The sequence below is a fragment of the Nannobrachium achirus genome (assembly GCF_963921795.1).
Source record: "Nannobrachium achirus genome assembly, chromosome: 20".
Taxonomy (NCBI): Eukaryota; Metazoa; Chordata; class Actinopteri; order Myctophiformes; family Myctophidae; genus Nannobrachium; species Nannobrachium achirus.
The window spans coordinates 39,064,802-39,085,572 of record NC_137827.1 but is presented as its reverse complement, the minus strand read 5'-3'; the positions used below and the strand labels follow the sequence as shown (position 1 = coordinate 39,085,572).

Genomic DNA, 20,771 nt, shown 5'->3' with positions numbered 1-20,771 from the left:
ACTATTTTCAATACAACCATTAATAAAGGCAAATCTCCATGTCTGTTACAACATAAAAACCTCATGTCATAATTTACTATTTCAATACAACCATTAATAAAGGCTATGCGCATGCATAAAGTGAATGGCAAATTGAGTGGCAAAGTGAGTTTAACATTGTTTAACGTTGTTTAATGCAATTAGATAGTACCTTTCTGTTTGGATGTATGGGCTGTCAAGGCCAGAAAGTAGTATAATACTGTCAAAAACAAGAACCTAACTAACCCCATGTCGTCAAAAAACACGAAAAGGTGGGTTTTGATTTAACTTCTTTATTGACACAAATGTATATTAATAAACGCCTGTCAAAAGGATTTCCATTGAGTAGTGTATGTGTGTGTGTGTGTGTGTGTGTGTGTGTGTGTGTGTGTGTGTGTGTGTGCACACGTTTGTGTGTGCGTGCCGTGTGTGTATCTGTTGGGAGGAGAGCATATATAATTATTACAGGAAAACAAAATCAATAATACATTAATTAATAACATTTTCAATTAACCATTGCATTAAAGTAACTTTAACAATATGGGCGTATAGAACCTGTTTTTAATGTCCTAAATAGTGTCGTTTTATGGTGTCAACACTGAGCACTATGAAATACAATGGTGAACCATAGTTATAGTGAGAATGGTCCTTTGATTCTGGTGTTAGGGTATATGTGTATGGTGTGTGGGTTAAATGCATACCTTCTGGTAACACTCAACATGGTGTGGTCTCGTAGAGAAGGTGGAGTTCTCTACATCAGATCCACTCCCTCAACAGTGGATCCACCCTGCTGGTCAAAGACAAAGGCCATAGGTCACAAACTGGCGCACAGCACAGCTAAATAATCTATTCATTTCAACAGTAGAATAATGATCAGATACTATAGCTATAGACAGTTATATTTATAATCTATTCATTTCAAATAGTAGAATAATGATCAGATCCTATAGACAGTTATAGCTATAATTCATCCGAGGACACATTTCATACGGCCCGTGGCTTCATTCCTACATTGTATTATAAACGGCCCACCAACACCGTCAAACAAAAGTATTTGATAGTATAATTACTCAGGATTCCTTGTTCCCTGTTGTCTCAATCTGAAGGTGTCAAAGAAAGGCTACTTTGTTGATTTTCTTTTACACGTCTGGTTACATTTGGTAATGTGAGTTATTTGTGTTTTGTTCAGAGCACACACCTAACACCTGATATTGAATATTGATGATGATAGTTAAATCAAATTAAGAAATTGACTTTGTTATGATCCGACCAAAAGTACATTTTGTCAGGAGATATAGTCGGCTCTTGGGTGTTTTAATATTTTCTAATGTGGCCCCCTTTGAAAAAGGTTTGGACAACTGTGATTTAAGAGGTCTAAATCGGCCTCAAATCTTAAAGGGAGGGAGAACGGCCCTTTGTGAGTGATTCAGATTGTAACTAACGCCTGTGTTGAAAGAAGTTAACAACTCACATTCAATTGTAATCAGTGACCTGCTGCCATTTGCTATACAGCATAAACCCTAGAACACTCACAGCCATGGCTTTGTTTTAGTAAAATAGTCTGACGACAACAAAATTATGCTCCTTCCAGGAGTACCGCTCAAGAGCTACCTCTGTCCTACATAGACTGCACTGGTGACTTACGTTAAGCAAAGTAAACACAAACATACACACATAGAAGTGTAGTGTCTCAGTGAACTCGGATCACATAGAGACAGCGTAGTCATGTGTCAGTAAACTAGGATCACATACAGTAGAGACAGTGCAGTGCTAAACCATGGGTCTTCAACAGGGGGTCCGGGACCTTAAGAGGGCCACAATATCTTTGTGTGATAGGAACTTCTTTTTGTTTTTACATTAAGCACCTGAACCCAATAGCATCCCTATTCTGGTGGGAACATTCGCCAAAAATAGCCGATTTACAAGCTCACAACATTTTGGTGAAGACGGGAAAACCAATACAAGTAGCCAAAGGTCATGTTAAATGTCTGATGTCTGAAAATACACATGAACATGTCCGAAATCCCATTGTTCCTACATCCCATTAGTCCGAATCTGGTGATGTTAACCTGGCGAAAAATACTATTCCTAAACCTAAACCTAACCCTAACCTCAGTAAAACTATGCCTAAACCTAACCTTAACCTCAGTAAAACTATGCCTAAACCTAAAACCTAACCCTAACTAAATTTGGACTAATGAGTAGGACTAATGAGATGTCTGACTTATGGGCAGTCCCCCTACACAACAATGATGACAGTGCTGTCAAACAAGTCTATGAAATCCATCAGAAGGTTTGATCTCTACACTGAAACTATGGGATAGCAGGTAAACAATGAACCTAGCATCGGTCTAAATAATATGCTTTCTAAAATGTTAACATTGTGGTCAAGAAGTAACAAAAACAAGAATGACCAGCATACAACATCTGCATGGTCGTCACATCTATCTAGGTCAGTCACTAACATAAATCGAGCACAATGTGGAAGGGACACGCTCTCTTCTCCTCCAGGCTAGTTTGTTAGTCCAGTGGTTCTCAACCGCGACCCCCAAAATAATAATTTTGAACTGGGGATCCCCCACCCTGACAAGCACTTGGAATTGTAGGAGTTGAGGAATTACATTTAGTTTGACTCTGTTCCACAGATATTAAATATTGTGAAAATAGCAACTCGACAAGCTTATAACGCTGCGAGGGGTTGTGAGCTTGTAGATTGTCTATTTTCAAAATGTTTTGTTTATATTATTTGACAATTTGGCCAATGTTTGACCAGTTTTTATAGTATAGTTAATACATTTTGATACAATAATATTGATATTCTTCTTAAAAATTAATGGTATTTATAGTAGACAGGTCAGGGGGAGGTAAGGATAGGTGTTGTCTTTTTTGACCCCCTCCAAAACCATGTGGGGACCCCCGACCCACAGGTTGAGAACCACTGGTAGAGTGGAGCAGCCACAGCCCACTCTCTCTAGTCAGCTGGTTATGGTGGAAACACTGAGAGAAGGATTACATGGAGAGTGAAGTGTTAAGAGTCTGAAGAGGTGAGTCTGAAGATTACGATGGAAAGTCAGGACAGGAGTGAGTCTGTGGTTCTAACTGCAATGGGGAGTTACTGTAATTCCACAGTTTGTGAGCAGGACAGGGAAAAGAGTCTGGGACTTGTGGAGTGTTGTCCCGGATGTTGTCCTAGACCTAGAGTGAAAGCTTTGGCTGTTTTCATTGCACAAACATGCTGGGAGGGCCAGTGTGGAGAGAGTTACACTAGCAGTAGTTTTGATAAGACTGATGTCTGGATAAGGAGTTGGCCTGCTGGGCTGACTCCTGGGTGAGGAAGGGTCTGAACCTTACAACGTTACTGAGCAGCAGTGGTTCATGGGCGTCAGATTATTTTGGGGGGCGTCTTCAGATGATTAGCTTAATGTGCAACAATGTTTTTTCACTCAACAGTAAAACAAACCAACATACAGTACAGGTGTATACAGCACATTTCTTACGTTACAATTCAATGACTTTTTAATACCAAATTGCCCAAATATTACACGACAAAGAGGAAAACATCCACCACCGCGGAGGTTGTGGGTTTGAATCCTGCGTGGTGCATCCAGCTTTGTCGAGCGTCTGTATGAACACAACAGGCCCGTGTTCGGGGAGGGACACGGGCTCCTGTCCCGTACTCATACGGGACAGGAGGGAGGGGGGCACCTGTCAGCATGGAGTATTAGGCGGGAGGAGTAGGACAAAGGCTCTCTAGTTATCAACTGGCATAATACAAGTGAGCTTGTAGATTGGCTATTTTCACAATATTTATCTGTGGAATTGAGTCAAACTAAATGTAATGCCTACAAGTCCAAGTGCTTGTCAGGGTTAGGTTCAAATGTGATTATTTGAGGGTCACAGCCTGAAAAGTTGAGGACCCTTGATATAGACTGTAAACCTACAGGACCGAGTGGCCTCTGCGATGTGTGCCTTGAATGAGAGCTGACTGTCAATACCAAGACAACACAAGGCTCTGAAGAATGAATGAATAACCAAGGCTCTTGGCTGTTGGAACCAAAGTCACCAGAGATGCAAACAGTGAGATCCTGCATGGGGCAGGACTTACCTGGGAAGAAGAGAAGCTCAGTCTTGTCTGGGTTCAGCTTGAGGTGGTGAGAAGAAAACATCCACTGTGAGATGTCAGCCAGACATGCAGCGATGCACTCTTCAACCTGAGTGGCAGAGGAGTGGAGAGAGAAAAACTTTTCAGTTACAATCAACTAATTGCGACCGTAGGTCACATTTAAGTTGCAACCGAAGGTCGCAGTTTACCATGAGAAATGTCACAGCTTGTCTCCGTGTGTCTGTCTGTGTGTGTCAGTGTGTGTACGTCTATGGGTTGGTTCCCTTGACACATCACTGTGACATCATAGGTGATATCACAGGTGACATCACCTACAGTATGTAAAAGTCCATATATGAGTATTTCCCAGAATTCCTTTTATGCCCATATGTGTTGGGCAAATTACTTAAAAAAAGTAATTAGTTATAGTTACTAGTTACTTCTCCAAAAAAGTAACTGAGTTAGTAACTGAATTACTCTATTGTAAAAGTAACTAATTACTAGGAAAAGTAACTATTTGTGTTACAAAGTAAAACAAAAAAAAAACAAAAAATCCAAAGATTTCAGTTTATTTAACTAAAAATATTTGTATTATATAAGTAAGTAAATATAAGTATTTTTTTTTAAGTAAATTAGAGTAAAAAAAATCGATTCAGTCAGATTACAGTATTTTCTGCCTTTCATTCTTTTCAAGGAAAAAAATACCTTATATCGCTTTTTTGATGCCTTCCATTATTATTCTCAAGGGGGAAAAAATACCTCATGTCATTTTGCTTCACGTGTGGACACAGAGAGGAGGGGAGATCTGTCGCAAAGAAAACTAAACTAAACAAAGGTTTAGGCAGTTATACATCGACATTTAATCTCTGCATAAGGATTTAAGGATGCTAGCTAAAGATTCCAAGAAGAGCTGTTATCAACAATCACAGAGTATTTTGTTGGGACTGGAAATTACTTAATGAGGTCCTGGTGTGGATTCTTGCAACTCCGTGAGTCATTTATTTATTTATTTTTGCAAGACCGACACACGGGGGCTTTCTCTCTCTTTCTCTGCACCCTTTCTCTGCACCCTCTCTCTCTCTCTCTCTCTCTCTCTCTCTCTCTCTCTCTCGCTCTCTCGACACACGACACGGGGGCTTTCTCTCTCTCTTTCTCTGCACCCTCTCTCTCTCTCTCTCTCTTTCTCTGCACCCTCTCTCTCATAGGCGATTTTAAGGGGTGTCCTAGGGTGCACGTGCACCCCCTGGCCGCCAGGCGGCCATTTTGATTTTTTATTTTTTTTTGTAATGTAACTTTATTTTATAATTATTAAATAAAACAGTGATCGTGATTTGTAAAATGTGCGCAAAAAGAGAGGTGGAGGGCAAGTATTTCAGCTTAGCTTGCTTGCAATGTAAGACCTATCAGCTTGCTTGGCGACGGCGCTGTTGGCAGACTTGGCAGGCACTGTGGGTGGGCTGTGAGATTGACACCTGTGCTAGCCGGCTGTGTGACTCTCTGATATGATGACCCACAATTCCGTGATTTCCTTATCTGTTTCCGCCCGCCTAAAACAATATGGATACAGCAGCAGAGCAGCAATAATGGCGAAACGAACTATAAATACAAAGACAATTGACCAATTCTTTATAAAAAAGAGCAAACCCAGTGCCACAACCGATAATTCATCATCAGGAAAAGTGAACACGGGTTCACTCGACACTGACAGTAATGCTAATGAACGTGAACCAGAGGAGGTGGACGGAGCTTGCAGCAGCAGTGATCCAGCCACCGACATCACTGTGGAAGGCTCGCCGTTGCCGGAGACCGAGGTACATTAAAACACGTCTACACACTGTACCTCACCATACCAGTTACGAGTGCTTCAGCTGAGCGCAGTTTCTCTACTTTGAGACAACTAAAAACGTATTTACGGACAACCATGACTGATAAAAGAGTGTCAGATATAGGCATTTTACAGATTGAGAAAATACACGAAATTAAAGTGCAGAAAATAATTGAAAGGTTTGCAAGTGCCAAAACCCGGAGGCTGCAGTTCATTGTGTAATAAGGATGTGTCTACTATTTGTTTTTGTGAAATGCTTATTTGACACTGTAAATGACTGCTTGATTGCTTGATGAATGATGATTAACTTGATGTTTGGCTTTATATGTCCTGGCTGTGCTGCCTCTGTCTGCAAAATAAGTAAATAAATCCTATAGATAGACATATGGTGTCTAGAAAAAGAAGCACCTGTTTTACACTTTTTTTTGTTTATATTGTGTTACATTTGGGTACAAAATTAACTGCAGAAATCCGCTAAAACAACATTACAAAACCGCTAATATCCGCAATTTTTTTCGCGTGCGCGCGACGCGCGCTGCGCGCATGCATGAGGTAATAGAGGTCGTGCACCCCCTGCTGGAAGAGGCTAGAATCGCCTATGCTCTCTCTCTCTCTCTCTCTCTCGACACACGACACGGGGGCTTTCTCTCTCTCTTTCTCTGCACCCTCTCTCTCTCTCTCTCTCTCTTAGTCTGCACCCTCTCTCTCTCTCTCTCTCTCTCTCTCTCTCTCTCTCAACACCATCGTGACAGCTGGGGACGCTTGTAACGGAGCACATTTCATTGTCAGTAACGGTAGCGGCGTTGTAGCGATGGAAATTGTAATTAATTAGATTACCCGTTACTGAAAAAAATAGCGGCGTTATGTAACGCCGTTTATTTAAGCGCCGTTATACCCAACACTGTATATGAAGATCCCTGATGTCATCGATATACCATATAATCATTGACCAGATGTTCAAGAAATCAAAACAAAACCCAAAAATTACTTACCTCTTGACTAAATAGAAAAGCCAAAAGCGATCATTTCTCCCTTGATAAGATTTTAGTTTTGATGTTAATATTATAGATTCCAATGCAACCAGCATGGTGTAGCAGTAGCACCATTGAATAATAATAATCCCAATTCCTATATAATGTTGGATTCTACAGGATAAAGTTGGTGGCTACTGTTACAACTTCTGACTGCAGTCACTCACTGCACTGTCTGTCTGTCTGTCTGTCCAGCGTGTCAATATGTGACAGGGTGGGGAGGGCAATCAAAGGAATGCAGCACAGCTGCAGGGAGGTCATCATTAATTAATGGTTGAGTGAAGACTCCCTGTCCTTCATTCCATTGAAAACAAAGTTGGAAAGGGAGAAAAACGTTCTGTCTTTGACAATAAGCAATCCTACGGTTTGAATGCTCTACACAAGCACACATGGAGCAAAAATAATGATGAAAGAAGAACTTTGAAAGAAACTTTGAAGAAAAAGATTTTTTTTTTTTTCAACTTTCCCTGTTGGGAGTCGACTTGTGTAATGAAGTTGATAAAGGATAAAATAAATAAAATGTCCATATACAGCATGGGCATTCCCAGATGATGCCCTGTTAGGGTACCCCCTTATGCCCATATGGAGAATCCCAGGCATCAAACCCAGGCCCTAACTCGCCATGGCCCTGCTTGGCTTTACTAATTAACATGTTGTTTTATGCCCATATATGGAGATCCCGGTCCCAATGTCATCAATATTAAGGACATATCTGGGAATGCCCATATTTGGTAATGACCATGGGAGTCGCTCTCCATTCCGACATGTCGCCACACCGAAATTGACTTCTAATTGTCTGAGTGGCGACACTCCCATAGGGGTTAAGTTTAGGGTTAGGGTTAGAGATAGGGTTAGTGTCGGAAAGGAGACATGTCGGAAAGGAGACATGTCGGAGTGGCGGGATGCACCCAATGACCATATATGGGCATGTTTTGACATAACATTGTTGAATATGCAGGGGTCTCCATATATGGGTAACTGGTCCGATACACATCACTGGCCAGATGGCCAAGAATTGGCGTCGCATGTCGCCCTGAGGCGTCTTATTAGTATGAAAACCTGCAGATCATGTGAGTGTGTGCGTGCGTCAGTCAGTCCGTCACGCTCCATATGTGGCCAAGACAGTCCCTTTTATGCCCATGGAGGGCCCTCATGTCATCAATATTAAGCCCATATCTGGGAATGCCCATATATGGACATATTGGGTGCGTTTGGAAATTCGCACTCAACACACTGGTGTGCCATGTTGTTTGTTTATTCGGTGCACTTGGTGCGTTGTCGTTCGGAAAACCAGTGTGCGGTGCACTGGTGTGCTGAGTGCACGCACTGAACAACCCTACTGAGAAGTTGGCCTTGGGGTTTGGCGGTGTGGTGCGTCAGTGCGGTGTTTTGATTGCTTGGTTTTCATGGCCATGTCTCAAGCGCTTCTCAGCTGTGAACAATGGCGTAGGAAATGATAACAAAAAGCACCATTTGCTGCTTTATTGGTCCTTTGGGCTTTATTGTTACACACGCATCAACGTGTAAACTAACAGCAGGTAGGCCAATGTTATGAATTAAATTACCTATCAATAGCAACATTACGTTAGCAACTGCTGCTTTTAAGAAACCTTTCTGCCTGAAAAAGCGCACAGCTGCCCGCTTAACTGGTCGTTCGTAAATAAGCCACACTGAAGGCAACCTACAATGTCACGCCCACTGCACTCACTACACTGAGCACACACCCGGTGCGAACTTCCAAACGCACACATTGTGTCAGTCTCTGTTGTTTCAGCACAACCTCGCTTCTCGCTCTTAGGGCGTCTTACTGGTAGTAAGGAGTATAAGGATCACGATGATCATCTGTGGGCCAAGAAAGCACCTGTAGCACAACAGGTGACAACAGAGGAGGGGCCCGCACATTTGATGTTTAAAGGGATAAGAAACCCCGCCTCTAATTTGTTTTATGGGATTTCAGAACATGAAAAGATTTCTAAAATGTAGGCGTGGTTATCTGCCGTTGTGGGGGGAGGGGGCGGAGTAATGCGTGTTCTATCAGAGAGAGACAGACCGAAGCTGTCAGCAGTGGGCACTTGTTGCTTTTCCATTTCGGAAACATTTTTTAAAACCAGCCATTGGAGGTGTAAAAAGTATAAAGATTCGGCAACTCCATGTTCTGTAACCAATTAAAATGTGCAGGTATTTTACAAACAAGCTGCCTGAGCTTTTATCCATGGACACACTTTCTCCAGCTCTGGACCACGGAACCAGTGAAGAATGGACGCTAGGCTAGCGTTATAGCTATTTGCTGTGTAGTGTGTGTGTGTGTGTGTGTGTGTGTGTGTGTGTGTGTGTGTGTGTGTCGTGACAGTGCGCGCGCACACACAACGTCCACACACACGAAAACTAGCAGATCTACAAGCTCACAAGCTCGCGTTGTGAGCTTGTATATCTGCTATGTAGCTATGTAGCCTAGCTAACAGCCGTTGCAGCAGCAGCTTCTCATGTAAACACGGTTTCGGCTCTACGGCTATTAGCTAGGCTACATACATAGCCGATATACAAGCTCACAACGCGTCGCTTTCGTGACGCGTTGTGAGCTTGTAGATCTGCTATTTTTCGTGTGTGGACTTTGTGTGTGTGCGTGCACTGTCACGACACGCACGCACGCGCACACACACACACACACACACACAGGCTACACTACACAGAAAATAACACAGGCACCACACAGTGTAACTGTCTGTTGACAGCGCCTGCTCTTCTCTCTGGCTGAAAGCATACAGTGAAACCACGCCCCCCCTTGATACGACTCTGTAAAACAAACGTTAATATTAATTAGATATGCCTACGTCACATTACACAATAGAACAGTGATAGCTAATATTTAATGAGTGGCGCCAAAGATTTCTTTTTGACCTAGAAAGTGGAAGTACACAGAAATAGCTACAGAGACAGCGGAAAGCTCTGAATCCCCAAGCCTATGGGCAAATTGAACCATATCACTGCTCCCTATCACAAGTGACTCATTGATATAATATATATTTATAGAAAAAGTGATTTTGTGTTACAGCGATCATATTATATAGTAATTTATTCATTTTGGCGAATGTCGTCTGAAGGGCAAATTACAGCTTTTACCAGAGTCATAGTACAATACTTTTGTAATTACAACATTTTACAGATGCAGTTTGTCTTTTTACACAAGATGATGGAGATGAGCTGCGAAGGAAACACAGAATTATGCGTTGCACACCTTACATAAGAGGAAGCAAATTAACATTTCCTTTAAGCCATTACTTCCATTAGGAATGGACTGGTTCGACAATTAAAGCCAGATTTATACTTACGTGCCGGTGTTGTGCGCTAAAATAGCCGCCCCTACAAGCTCACTAACGCTCCACGCCACAAAAATAGACACCGTACAAGCTCGAAGCACGCTGCATTATGGTAACAGCAGATCTCCGAGCTCACAAAGCAACTCATCGCGCAACATGTCGTGAGCTTGTACCCTTGTAGATCTGCCAATTTTGGAGTGCCACACTGACGTGCGATTAAGTATAAGTCAACTTTAGTTGCATTTATCAATCAGTGGCGACAGCTTTTCAGTAGAGGCTAGGATGGGGATTGATTGTGGGAAACTGTAGCATGTTTAAAATAACATTTGGGCCTTCCCGCGTATACCCTGACTAGTCCTTTCACTGTTTCGCACGTTTCCAACCAAATTTACATTTACCGGGCAGAAACATTGTATGTTTTTTTTTCTTCTTTTAAACAATGCCCTACTTCATCATCCAAGAATGTCGCACAAAAGCAGTGAAATTAGCAGATTTTTTAACAAGGGGCCATTATACATATCCTCTGCAGTGAAAGAAAGATTAACATTGATTTGTCTGAACAACCCGTTTTGTGGAACATCTCACTCCCAGCTTTCTCTCTCTCTCTTTCTGTACTCAATGTCAAAGAGCCATGTAATTAGAGCACCAAAGTCTCACTTCATTTTACACATCCTACCTGGGTCATGTTTTTCTGAATTCCCATAGACTTTTTTTATATCGCGTCAAATAAGAACCGTGTTTCACAAATAAACAAACGACACCGGCGGGTTGACTTCATATGGATACGAAGCATCAACTGACGGCGAGAAAACGCTCTTACTCTATCAAACAGACTATCAAATATGAGTGACTGACTGTCACAAACGATACAGAGCCAGCTCCCCCACGATAATCGCAGAGACAGGTTGTTTATTTTTGAACCACAATGCTTATATGAGAGCATTTTAAGATGACCCAACATTATTCTCCATAGAGAAATTACTTCCGCGACCCAGAGGATGTCAGGACTCGGTGGTTCTCAACCTTTTCAGGCCCTCGATCCCCAAAATAATCATATATTCAGGGTTCCCACACATTTCTACCAATTAATTTCCAAAACTTTTCCAAAACTTTTCCAGAATATTTAACCCAATTTCCAGGAATATATAACAATAATTCAGCTCAATAACAGTTCGCTTACTCCTATGTGCATTGTGCAATGCCCAAAGACAGGTAGTGTATGCCAGTGGTTCTCAACCTTTTCAGGCCGTGACCCCCAAAATAATCATGTTTTAACTGGGGACCCCGGCACCCTGACGAGCACTAAGAGTAGAGGAATTTTGTATAACACGGTTCTATTGTGAAAATAGCTGATCTACATGCTCACAACGCCTCGCAACGCGAGGCGTTGTGAGCATGTAGATCGGCTATTTTCAAAGTTTCTGCCTCTAATATTTGACAATTTGGCCGATGTTTAATTTGTCATTTCAGAGGTATTAACAAAATCAATAACCAAAGACAATGCATAGCTATTTTTTTCCAGGACCTTTCAGGACCAATTCCAAAACTTTTCCAGTGCTGGAAAAATATTTTTCTAATTTCAAAATATTTCCAGGAATTTCATGACCGTGGGAACCCTGTATATTGGGTCCCGACCCCCAGGTTGAACCACTCTGCTCTATACAAGGCATCTGGTGGTGGACAGTCAGTCACTACCTGAGTACTGTACTTACACACATGACATCTGACCTCTCAAGCCCGTATCATAGTCGGGTCCGCGGTGGAAGGCTTTACACCGCGGTGTAGTCTTTTCGAGTCTTTTTGAGTCATGAAACTACAACGTTACATCATTCCTCACGGTGGAGAGCTTTCCACCGTGAGTCCCAACACATCTCTCTGTTTTTACTATCAGACAGGCAGGCTCTACACCCCGTTCACTGATTGGTCGACCTGAACCGGTCTAGACGGGGTAAAGGACTTCACCGTGGGCCGTGACTATGATGGCCTGCACTTATTTTCTGACTTGAGGTGGAAAGCTTTCCACCTCAAATTTGCGGTGGATAGGTCTCCACCGTAGACTCTGATACGGGCTTCACACTTTCCCTGAACATTCTCTGATCTTTCCCTGTAAAGTGTGAAATGAGAGAAACCTGGCAAATCCCCCCCCTTTCTCCCTGAAAAGGCATGGACAATCCACTGACTATCCACTGACGTGCCAATGGCAGGCTCTTTGAAAGTCTGTTATGTCACATCAAGTAAGTTCAGTATCTGTACTTTACTTGGATATTTGGTATTTTTGGATGCCTATAGCTACATTTCAAAGACATATAATTGTACTTTTGACTCCAGCACATTAGGAAGAGAGAAAAGAACATTATGATTTAACTACTCAAGTCAAGACCCATTTCGGATATAGCGAAAATAGCCGATACAAGCTCACAACACATTGCGATTCGACGATCTGCTGTTTTCACGATCAATAATCTTTTGAGAATTTCGGGAAGATCTTTTGAATTTCTATATACAGATGTGCCGTTTCAACTCAAGTTTTGTTTCCCTGTTTTGCCTTTCAAATTGTTATGCAAGAAACCACTCTATTCCATTCTTGAAAAGCAGAATCCACCTTCATAGGTTTATTTAAACTTCGAAGTCAGAGAACGTCATAAAAATAGCAAAAATAGCTGATCTACAAGCTCAATGTTCTGCAAATCACCTGGAAATCTACCGTCTTGCCAATGGCAGGACGGGTGAAGTTTTGAAACGGCACATCTGTAGCAATTAAAAAGAAATTTCACTCTGTAATTTGTAGTTTTGAATACTTGGCAGGGAAACTTTCACTTGTATTTGTCAAGGAACATATCGTCGTCGTCGGCTGGAAACCTCGTATCTCCAAGTTTCAAATGTGTACTTTCTTTCGCAAAGTAAAGCCCTGCTTCATCACAAGGCCGTCGCACTAAAGTAGTGAAAACAGCAGATCTACAAGCACACAACGCCTCGCACCGCGAGGCGTTGTGTGCTTGTAGATCGGCTGTTTTCGCTAGTTTGAATCATTTTTAAAATGATGTATGCAAAATGAACGGTTTTGGACATACAAGGTTTTCACCCGACAACGACGATATATAGTATACTCAAGTACTTTGTCCACCACTGGAGGCATCAGACAGTGTAATTCCATTATATACCAGCTGTCACTCAAAGGCTCATAAATGTAGTTTAACCACTTAAAGCCTATATATGGTTGACCGGAGTCCCTCAAGGCTCTGTACTAGGGTCTTTTCCGTTTTCCGTGAGCTTGTCGATCTGCTACGTTCTGCGAAAGCGCTCCTCACAATACAGCTGTTGGGGTTTTTAAGTGGTTAGAAACATTAAACTTAAGTGAACACAGGCGGATGTACTGTAAAATAAGTGTTTGGGTTTTGAAAAAAGCATGTCCATTCATAATTTACAGAGCCTCTTCCACACAAAAAAATAAATAAACAAATGAATAAATAAACAAGCAGGCAAGCAAACATCAACAAACACAGTTTTCCTTTCCCTGTCTTTTTTTTCCTTCTTTTTTTTTCTTCCTTCATTTGTTTGTTTAAGAAAAAATGTCTCTGGTATCCAGTTGTCTGATTCTGCGATATTCTTCAAAAATAGTTTGATAGCAAGTTATTTATCATGGTGTGGAATCCAAAAGGAAATGGACACGATGGATGTGACCAGAAAAGACCAAGGGGTCTTCAACGTTTTTTTTTTTTTCAGGCCAAGGACCCCTTCGCTGAGAGAGAGTTGAAGCAGGGACCTCCCCCACAACATATTGTATAAAATTGTAGATTAAACCTTTTCATTCATTTCAGATAGCTTCATTGACAGCAGAATCAATGTGTAGCGTCGTGTTGGATTAATGTTCATGTATATTTTCAGACAGTTCACCACTTAAACTCTCAATGATTAGAAAACTTGTACTTGATCTTTTCTTTTTTCACCCTGGACCAAACATCTTTGCCGAACATAGCCGAACACATCTTCTATTTTCGGCTAATGTTCCCCTCAGATAAAGGATGCTGCCCCCCATGTTGTAAGTCATAGGACCCCTAGGGGCCCCGGACCTTCTGTTGAAGACCCCTGAAGTATAGAGAGGGTGGCAGAAAAGTGACCACTTAAGCCTTATTAAAAAAAACAACAACTAAAGAATAGGCGATCTACAAGCTCACACAATGTAGCATCTTGACACGGTGTGAGTTTGTAGAACGACAATTTCCACTCCTTTTCATATATATACTGTATATAAAAAAAAGAAAAATGTGAACGTTTTGGAAAATGTCTGCCTATAATGACCTAATTGAATGGTTGCAGATAAGAAATCATGGCGGACAATAGATGGACGGGCAATCGGGCATGGATCGCTAAGATCAGATTAACCCATTTAGGCCTAGAATTATTGAGGCCTAGAATTATTGAATGTTTTAACCAGTGAAAAATAGCAGATATACAAGCTCACAGCTTGTAGATCTGCTATTTTTGAAAAAGTCGTGAAAATGTGTGCAAATCTTTGAATATATGTATTTTGTAACAAAAATGTTGCTTCTGGGTGGACCCCGGAACTAACTATTTTGAGATGGGGCCCGAGGACAAATATCATATCATATCATTTTGGGGGTCTTTCACATGAAAAAGTTTGAGAACCACTGACATAGTAGTCTCTCAAGAACAGACTAACTGAGCTCCAGTTAAGTGAAAAGGACCTTTTCTTTGACGACGGCTGGCCAGATTGCTGACATAGGAACGTAGGGTTTTCAAAAAACCTTAGAAGGATTCAAAAGACACTTATAGAATCGTGTCCAAATTCAAATTTTCACAATTTTTTGAAAATTGCAGATCTACAAGCTCGCAGCGCGGCACTCGGTGCCGCGCTGTGAGCTTGTATATCTGCTATTCTTCAGTAGTTAAAGCATAAAATAATGATACACAATAATGTGTACCCGTTCTGAATGGGTTCAAAAATGAAAGGTGTCAAAGAAAATGCATAAAAGAAAATAATTTGAGGTTAAACGTGAACGCTATAGGGAGGGGTGGGGGGCAATTGTCATCCCTGGGGATCCCAAATGACGCTCCTGGATGTTCCGGCTTTGCGAGGATGGAATCGGACAGACATGTTTGGCTGGCAGCCAGAGACAAGTCAGCGGAAAGCTACAGTCCAAAACCACTGACCACAAATATGATCAAGAGTCTGTCAATCTGTCTTCAAATATAGAAATCTGTATCCTCGTAGATGGAACATGGTTATACAGGATATAGGCTGCTTTACTCGTCCACATGGCAGTCAAGCGAACACATGGTAAATAGATATGCTTGCTCATGTCTCCATCTCCAGCGGATATGGAAAAGGTCCTCTCCTCGTTTCCGTGTCAAGACAAAACTCGTTGAACTTTTCCCTTCAACTTGAAACTCACTCACATTCATATTCCATCCAGAGTTGAAAAAATATGTTTCTGTTCTTGTTTTTTTTATTTTATTGTATTTGTTTGATTTAGTTTTTACTCTTAAAACTAGCCTATACATTGTTTGCCTGCCAAAAAGTATTTTATTTTCATTTTTTTTTCTCTTGATGTGCTTTAGCATCCACCGGTCATTTTCAAAACCCACCCACTGGTTCTCATGAGTGAGAGGTCTCTGGGACAAAAGCCGACAAAGCGAGCCTGTCCCTCTCCACACGTGGGGACAAGGGGGACACACCGAGATGACCAGAGAGGAGGAGGGGTTGTGAGGAGGGTGTGTGGGGGGGGGGTCTCTGTCCGGACACAGTGTTTTCGTCCTGTGCTTCCTGTATACACACAGTTTCTCTAAAGGATTGGGGACCGAGAAAAAAAGAAGACATAGTAAAGAGGCATTTGGGGCTAAAGCACGGTGGCGTTATGGCCCTCCATCCTGGGCAACCTGGGGTCCTGCACCGTCCCCATGGTGACCAACAGCGGGCGGCTGTCCTCGGCCATGATGCCCGAGCGGCCCAGGGCCACCGAGGCAGGAATGGAGGCGCCCCTCTGGAGGGGGCCCGAAGAGGAGGAGGTGGAGGAGGAGGAGGTGGTGGTGGTGGTGGTGGTAGCGGGCGCTTGGGCCAGGAGCGGCGTGAGGTTGGGGTTGGGGTTTGGGTGGGGGGAGGCGTCCAGGGGCAGGCCCTGCTCCTGGTAGCCGTAGCCGATGTTGCCGCAGGGGAAGCGCCGCAGTCTGTAGAGGGGCACCGGCGGGACCAGCGCCGCCGAATCCAAGAGCAGAGGGGACTGCTGGGGCAGCAGGGGCCGGCACATCCCCTGCTGCTGCAGCTGCAGCTGCAGCAGGGGATGCGGCGGCCCCTGCTGCAGCTGCTGGTGCTGCTGGAACTGCTGCTTGTGCTGCTGGTGGTGGTGCGTCATGCCCAGGGCGCCCGCCGCCTCCGCCACAGTCCGGCCCACGTGCTCCTGGCCCTCTCCGGGCACCCTGCCACCGCCAACACCAACACCAACTCCAACGCCCGGTCCTCCCACCACCCCCGCCTGCCTCTGGTGCTGCTGATGCTGCTGCTGCTTCCTCTGCTGCTGCTGCAGGAACCAGGAGCCGTAGGTGGGGTTCCACAGGCTGGTGGGCTTCCCCCCGCCTCCGCCACGGCCGCCGTCCTTCTCCGGGAGCAGGCCCTGGCTGAACGCCAGGTTGACGTGGCCCCCCTCGGGGGGCTGCGTGGCGGTGAAGACGTGCGGACCCTTGGCGGCGAGCGCCGCGCCCGAGGAGGAGGAGGAGGGGGTGGAGGTGACCGTGGTGGCTGTGATGATGGAGGCCGACGTCTGCGGGCGTTGTTGTGGGGGGAGCGGGTAGGGCTGGGGCGGAGCCTTGGCCTCGGATGACAAGCTGGCGGCAGTGGCGGCGGCGGCCGGCTGGGCCCCCCGCGGGGTCTCCTCGGCGGGGTAGGAGGGAGGCGGCGGGAGTCCCTCTCCGTCGGGCGTCTGGGCGTTCACCAGCAGGGACGGGGCGGAGGGGTCGTCGGGGCGCATGGGGACGCGTTCCTCTTCCTCCGGGACAGGGCCATATTCTACGGGCAGCGGCACGGTCACCACATCAGGGTCCTGCAGAGGGAGGGGGGCATTAACGCAGTAAAATCTACAGTGTGAATTTAACTCTGAGGCAGTTTCCAACTCTGTAAAAGTGTTAAATCAATTGGTTCTGTTTGCATCCTCCAAGACAGCGCTATTCAACCGCTGCAGCCCGTCATGGTCATACCAATAAAATATTGTCGTTGTCGGGTGGAAACCTTGTATCTCCAAGTTTCAAATTTCTATATTCTTTCGCAAGGTAAAGTCCTGCTTTATCGTACAAGGCCGTCGCACAAAAGTAGTGAAAACAGCCGATCTACAAGCACACACCGTTGTGTGCTTGTAGATCGGCTGTTTTCACTAGTTTAAATCATTTTTAAAATGAAAAATGCAAAACGAACGGTTTTGGACATACAAGGTTTTCGACCGACAACGACGATATATTTGTTTTACTTTCAGTGTGGACAAATAATTTCTGATGTCATTTTTCAGTTTCTCTCCAAAACCCCTAAGAAACTATTTTTGACTTTTTTTCTTTTTTTGTGTGACTTTTTTGCTATTTTGTTTGTTCCAAAAGAAGAGACTTCATAGCTTCATCATTAATCATCCCATGACACTCTGTTGCTGTTTCTGTGCGTTTCCTTAATTTTTAGACTAGTGTAGAGTGTTACAAAATCATTGTCTAAACGTCCACAATAGGACCATCGTGTTAGCTTGTGGCCTTGGACTTTTGATATTTTGCTGAGTGGCCCCTGAGCCATCTTAAGTCGAGTAGCCCTGCTCTAAGAGTTACAGACCCGTAAGCCTTAAGGGTCCATTTGTAGATTTTGGCATGTGATATTCTGCCTTATTTTTTCTATATCTTTTTGAGGACATGCATATTGATATTGTTTTCCTGTCATCCGTTTTTTTCTCTGTTCTTTTGACGACATTTTGTAACTGCAAATCGTTGTACGGAAAAGACATTTCACCCACTCTTTTACACCTGTAAGCTTCTGATGTGAGAACAAACCTGAAGTTGAAGCACTTGAGACCGATAGTGAAAAACAAAATGTGCTCAAATTGAGCCGTAAGGGTCCTTTTTCACAGTTCAATTAACACTGAGGGATTGTGCCACGCTGCCAAGTTTCATCAGCGGTATTATCTTCAGTATCAACAGGCGGGGGTGGAGGTTCAATCATCCGGTGTACCTGTAAGCAGTAGTCGATCCTCTCCAGGATGGTGGAGAAGTTAGGTCTGTCCTCGGGCTGATGCTGCCAACTCTGAGTCATTATCCGGTACCTGGAACACAGAGACACACACAGGTTTGTATTACTACTGTAGGCCTATACTAGTGAGGACAAAACAGACGGCTTTACCTGAAATACCTGAAAATAGACAGGAAACTAGAAATGTCATTATATATCAGTTTGTACTTTTTATTAGCATGAAGAATAATACATTACACAGAAATAAATGTGATTTTAGTTTGACATACAAACGTGGGCTTCAAAAATCATAAATATTGATGTAATTGATGTAATGTAACTTGAAGCCTCCATTGTCAGTAAAAAGGGACCCACCAAATAGATACTAATGGTTTCTTTATTTGTTCCATTGTGCATTCTCATGAGGTCTCATGTGCTTAATTACTTTTCACTACTGGCATACATTGCTCATTTATGTGCATTTGGTGTTGTCCTCATCATTGATTTGGAGTTGCATGGGTTGAATTGAAATGGAAAGTTGCAGGGAGGGGGGCAGCAAATCAACATTTTTACACTTGTGTATTGGCTGTTAATACTGGCTGGAACAAAGTAGTTCTTATTGTCACACACACACTCACACTCACAGACACACGACGCAGTGGCGGTTTAGAACAGGGGTTCTGATTCTGAACCCTTTTATGTCACGACCCCTGATATGTAAATCTGCGTAAGTAAGTCTGCGTAAATGACGTTCCTGGCTTCGTGTGGATTACTTGAGCTGATCAACAGAGCATCGATCCCATAGCCATGGGGGAGCGTCACCGTGACAACAGAAATGATATTGACGCCTAGTCTTAGAGGACCCCTCATTGGCTACAGTGCCAGCCAATATGAAGAATGACGGGAAATGAGAAAGAGTCAAACTCGGGTCAGGCGATCTGTAGATCAGGTCATATAAGTATGAAATTGTGGAAAAAACTCATGGAAAAAACTCTAACCCCCAACCCAGAACACCATAAGATGAGATCTACCTGTATAACCGTAACGCTAAACCCAACCTGAATCTTTTCCTAATTGTAATTCTAACTCCCAGAATCATTATGTGACCTTGAAACTTGGGGATATATTCAGTCCATACAAGTATGGCAATACAAGTGCACACACACGCACGCACACGCACGCGCGCGCGCACGCACGCACGCGCACACGCACACACACACACACACACACACACACACAATTAATTAAAACTATTCTCTTCATAATATGCTTATAGTCAAACCCAGAAGCCAGTCATCATCACCATCCCCTTCACTGCTATGCCAACACTTGACAGGCCAAGCAGTGGCACACACAGCTCTCTATAGAGACAGTTATTATTATTGGTGTTTTTTTTTTCCCAGCTTCAGGCAGAAATTGAAGTGTAACCCCGCTGCCAGCTTGAATGATTGCCGCGGAGGAGGAGCACGGAAAGACAATGTCAAATCTAGACTTACTGACTTACTGTTCTTTCTCTTTCCCTTTTCTTTTTTAACTGACAATGCAATAGGCCATATTCAGGGGTGTCGCACCAAATTCTGGGCCCTGGGTACAAGGATTCACTGCGGGCCCCCCATGAATGTTCTTTATGGGGGGGAGGGAGTTTAACCCATTTAGACTGGGAACGCATTATTTTGTGCTTTAACTATTGACCAGTAGGCCAGCGCCCAGCGGGTGCCCTGGAAATGATTTAAAGGATCTTTATCAAATCCCGATGGATCCTCTCCTACTGGGAGGCCAGGATGACAGGGCAAAAATGTCACTTGTGGTTTGCATAGCGACGCTGCATGCGGCTGCCAAATTCAACAGACACCATAATGCCCATGACTCGTGCCTATAGAAAAAATAAAATAAAATAAAACATGGCAGTGCTTACTGGCATTCCAACTTGGACTGCTTGTGGCTGAATAAAAACTACATCTAATCCACAGGAACATAGGTTTCCCTCTCTGGTTAAATTCGTACACTAAAGCAGGGGTCTTTAACATTTTCACCCGCATGTTTTTTGCCCGCATGATCCTGGTGAACGGGCTGTTGCACACTGAACTTCTCTCTTTGCTTGTGCACAAGCACAAGAACGGGGGGAAGTTTGCACGCGCATGCGTGTGCCGTGTGTGTGTGAGTGCGTGCTTGCATTCGTACTCGCTTGCGATGATTAATTGGACCACATGGGATCAAATTTCCATCCTCAAGTGTATCCTAGCTGCCCTGTGAGAGACTGCAGGCAATA

At 43.6% G+C, this 20,771-nt stretch overlaps 1 protein-coding gene across 1 annotated transcript in view; it reads right to left on the bottom strand.

Annotated features, from left to right (window-relative positions):
- Positions 1 to 16,151: 16,151 nt before the first annotated feature.
- The window catches only part of alk (ALK receptor tyrosine kinase), a gene marked incomplete at both ends in the record, with an annotated part of 854,498 nt that continues 849,878 nt past the window's right edge, over positions 16,152 to 20,771 (bottom strand). The window contains 2 exons of the mRNA XM_080751036.1: positions 16,152 to 17,348; positions 18,506 to 18,596. Of these exons, the coding sequence (XP_080607162.1) occupies positions 16,152 to 17,348; positions 18,506 to 18,596 (1,288 nt within the window). The remainder of the gene's footprint in view (positions 17,349 to 18,505; positions 18,597 to 20,771) is intronic.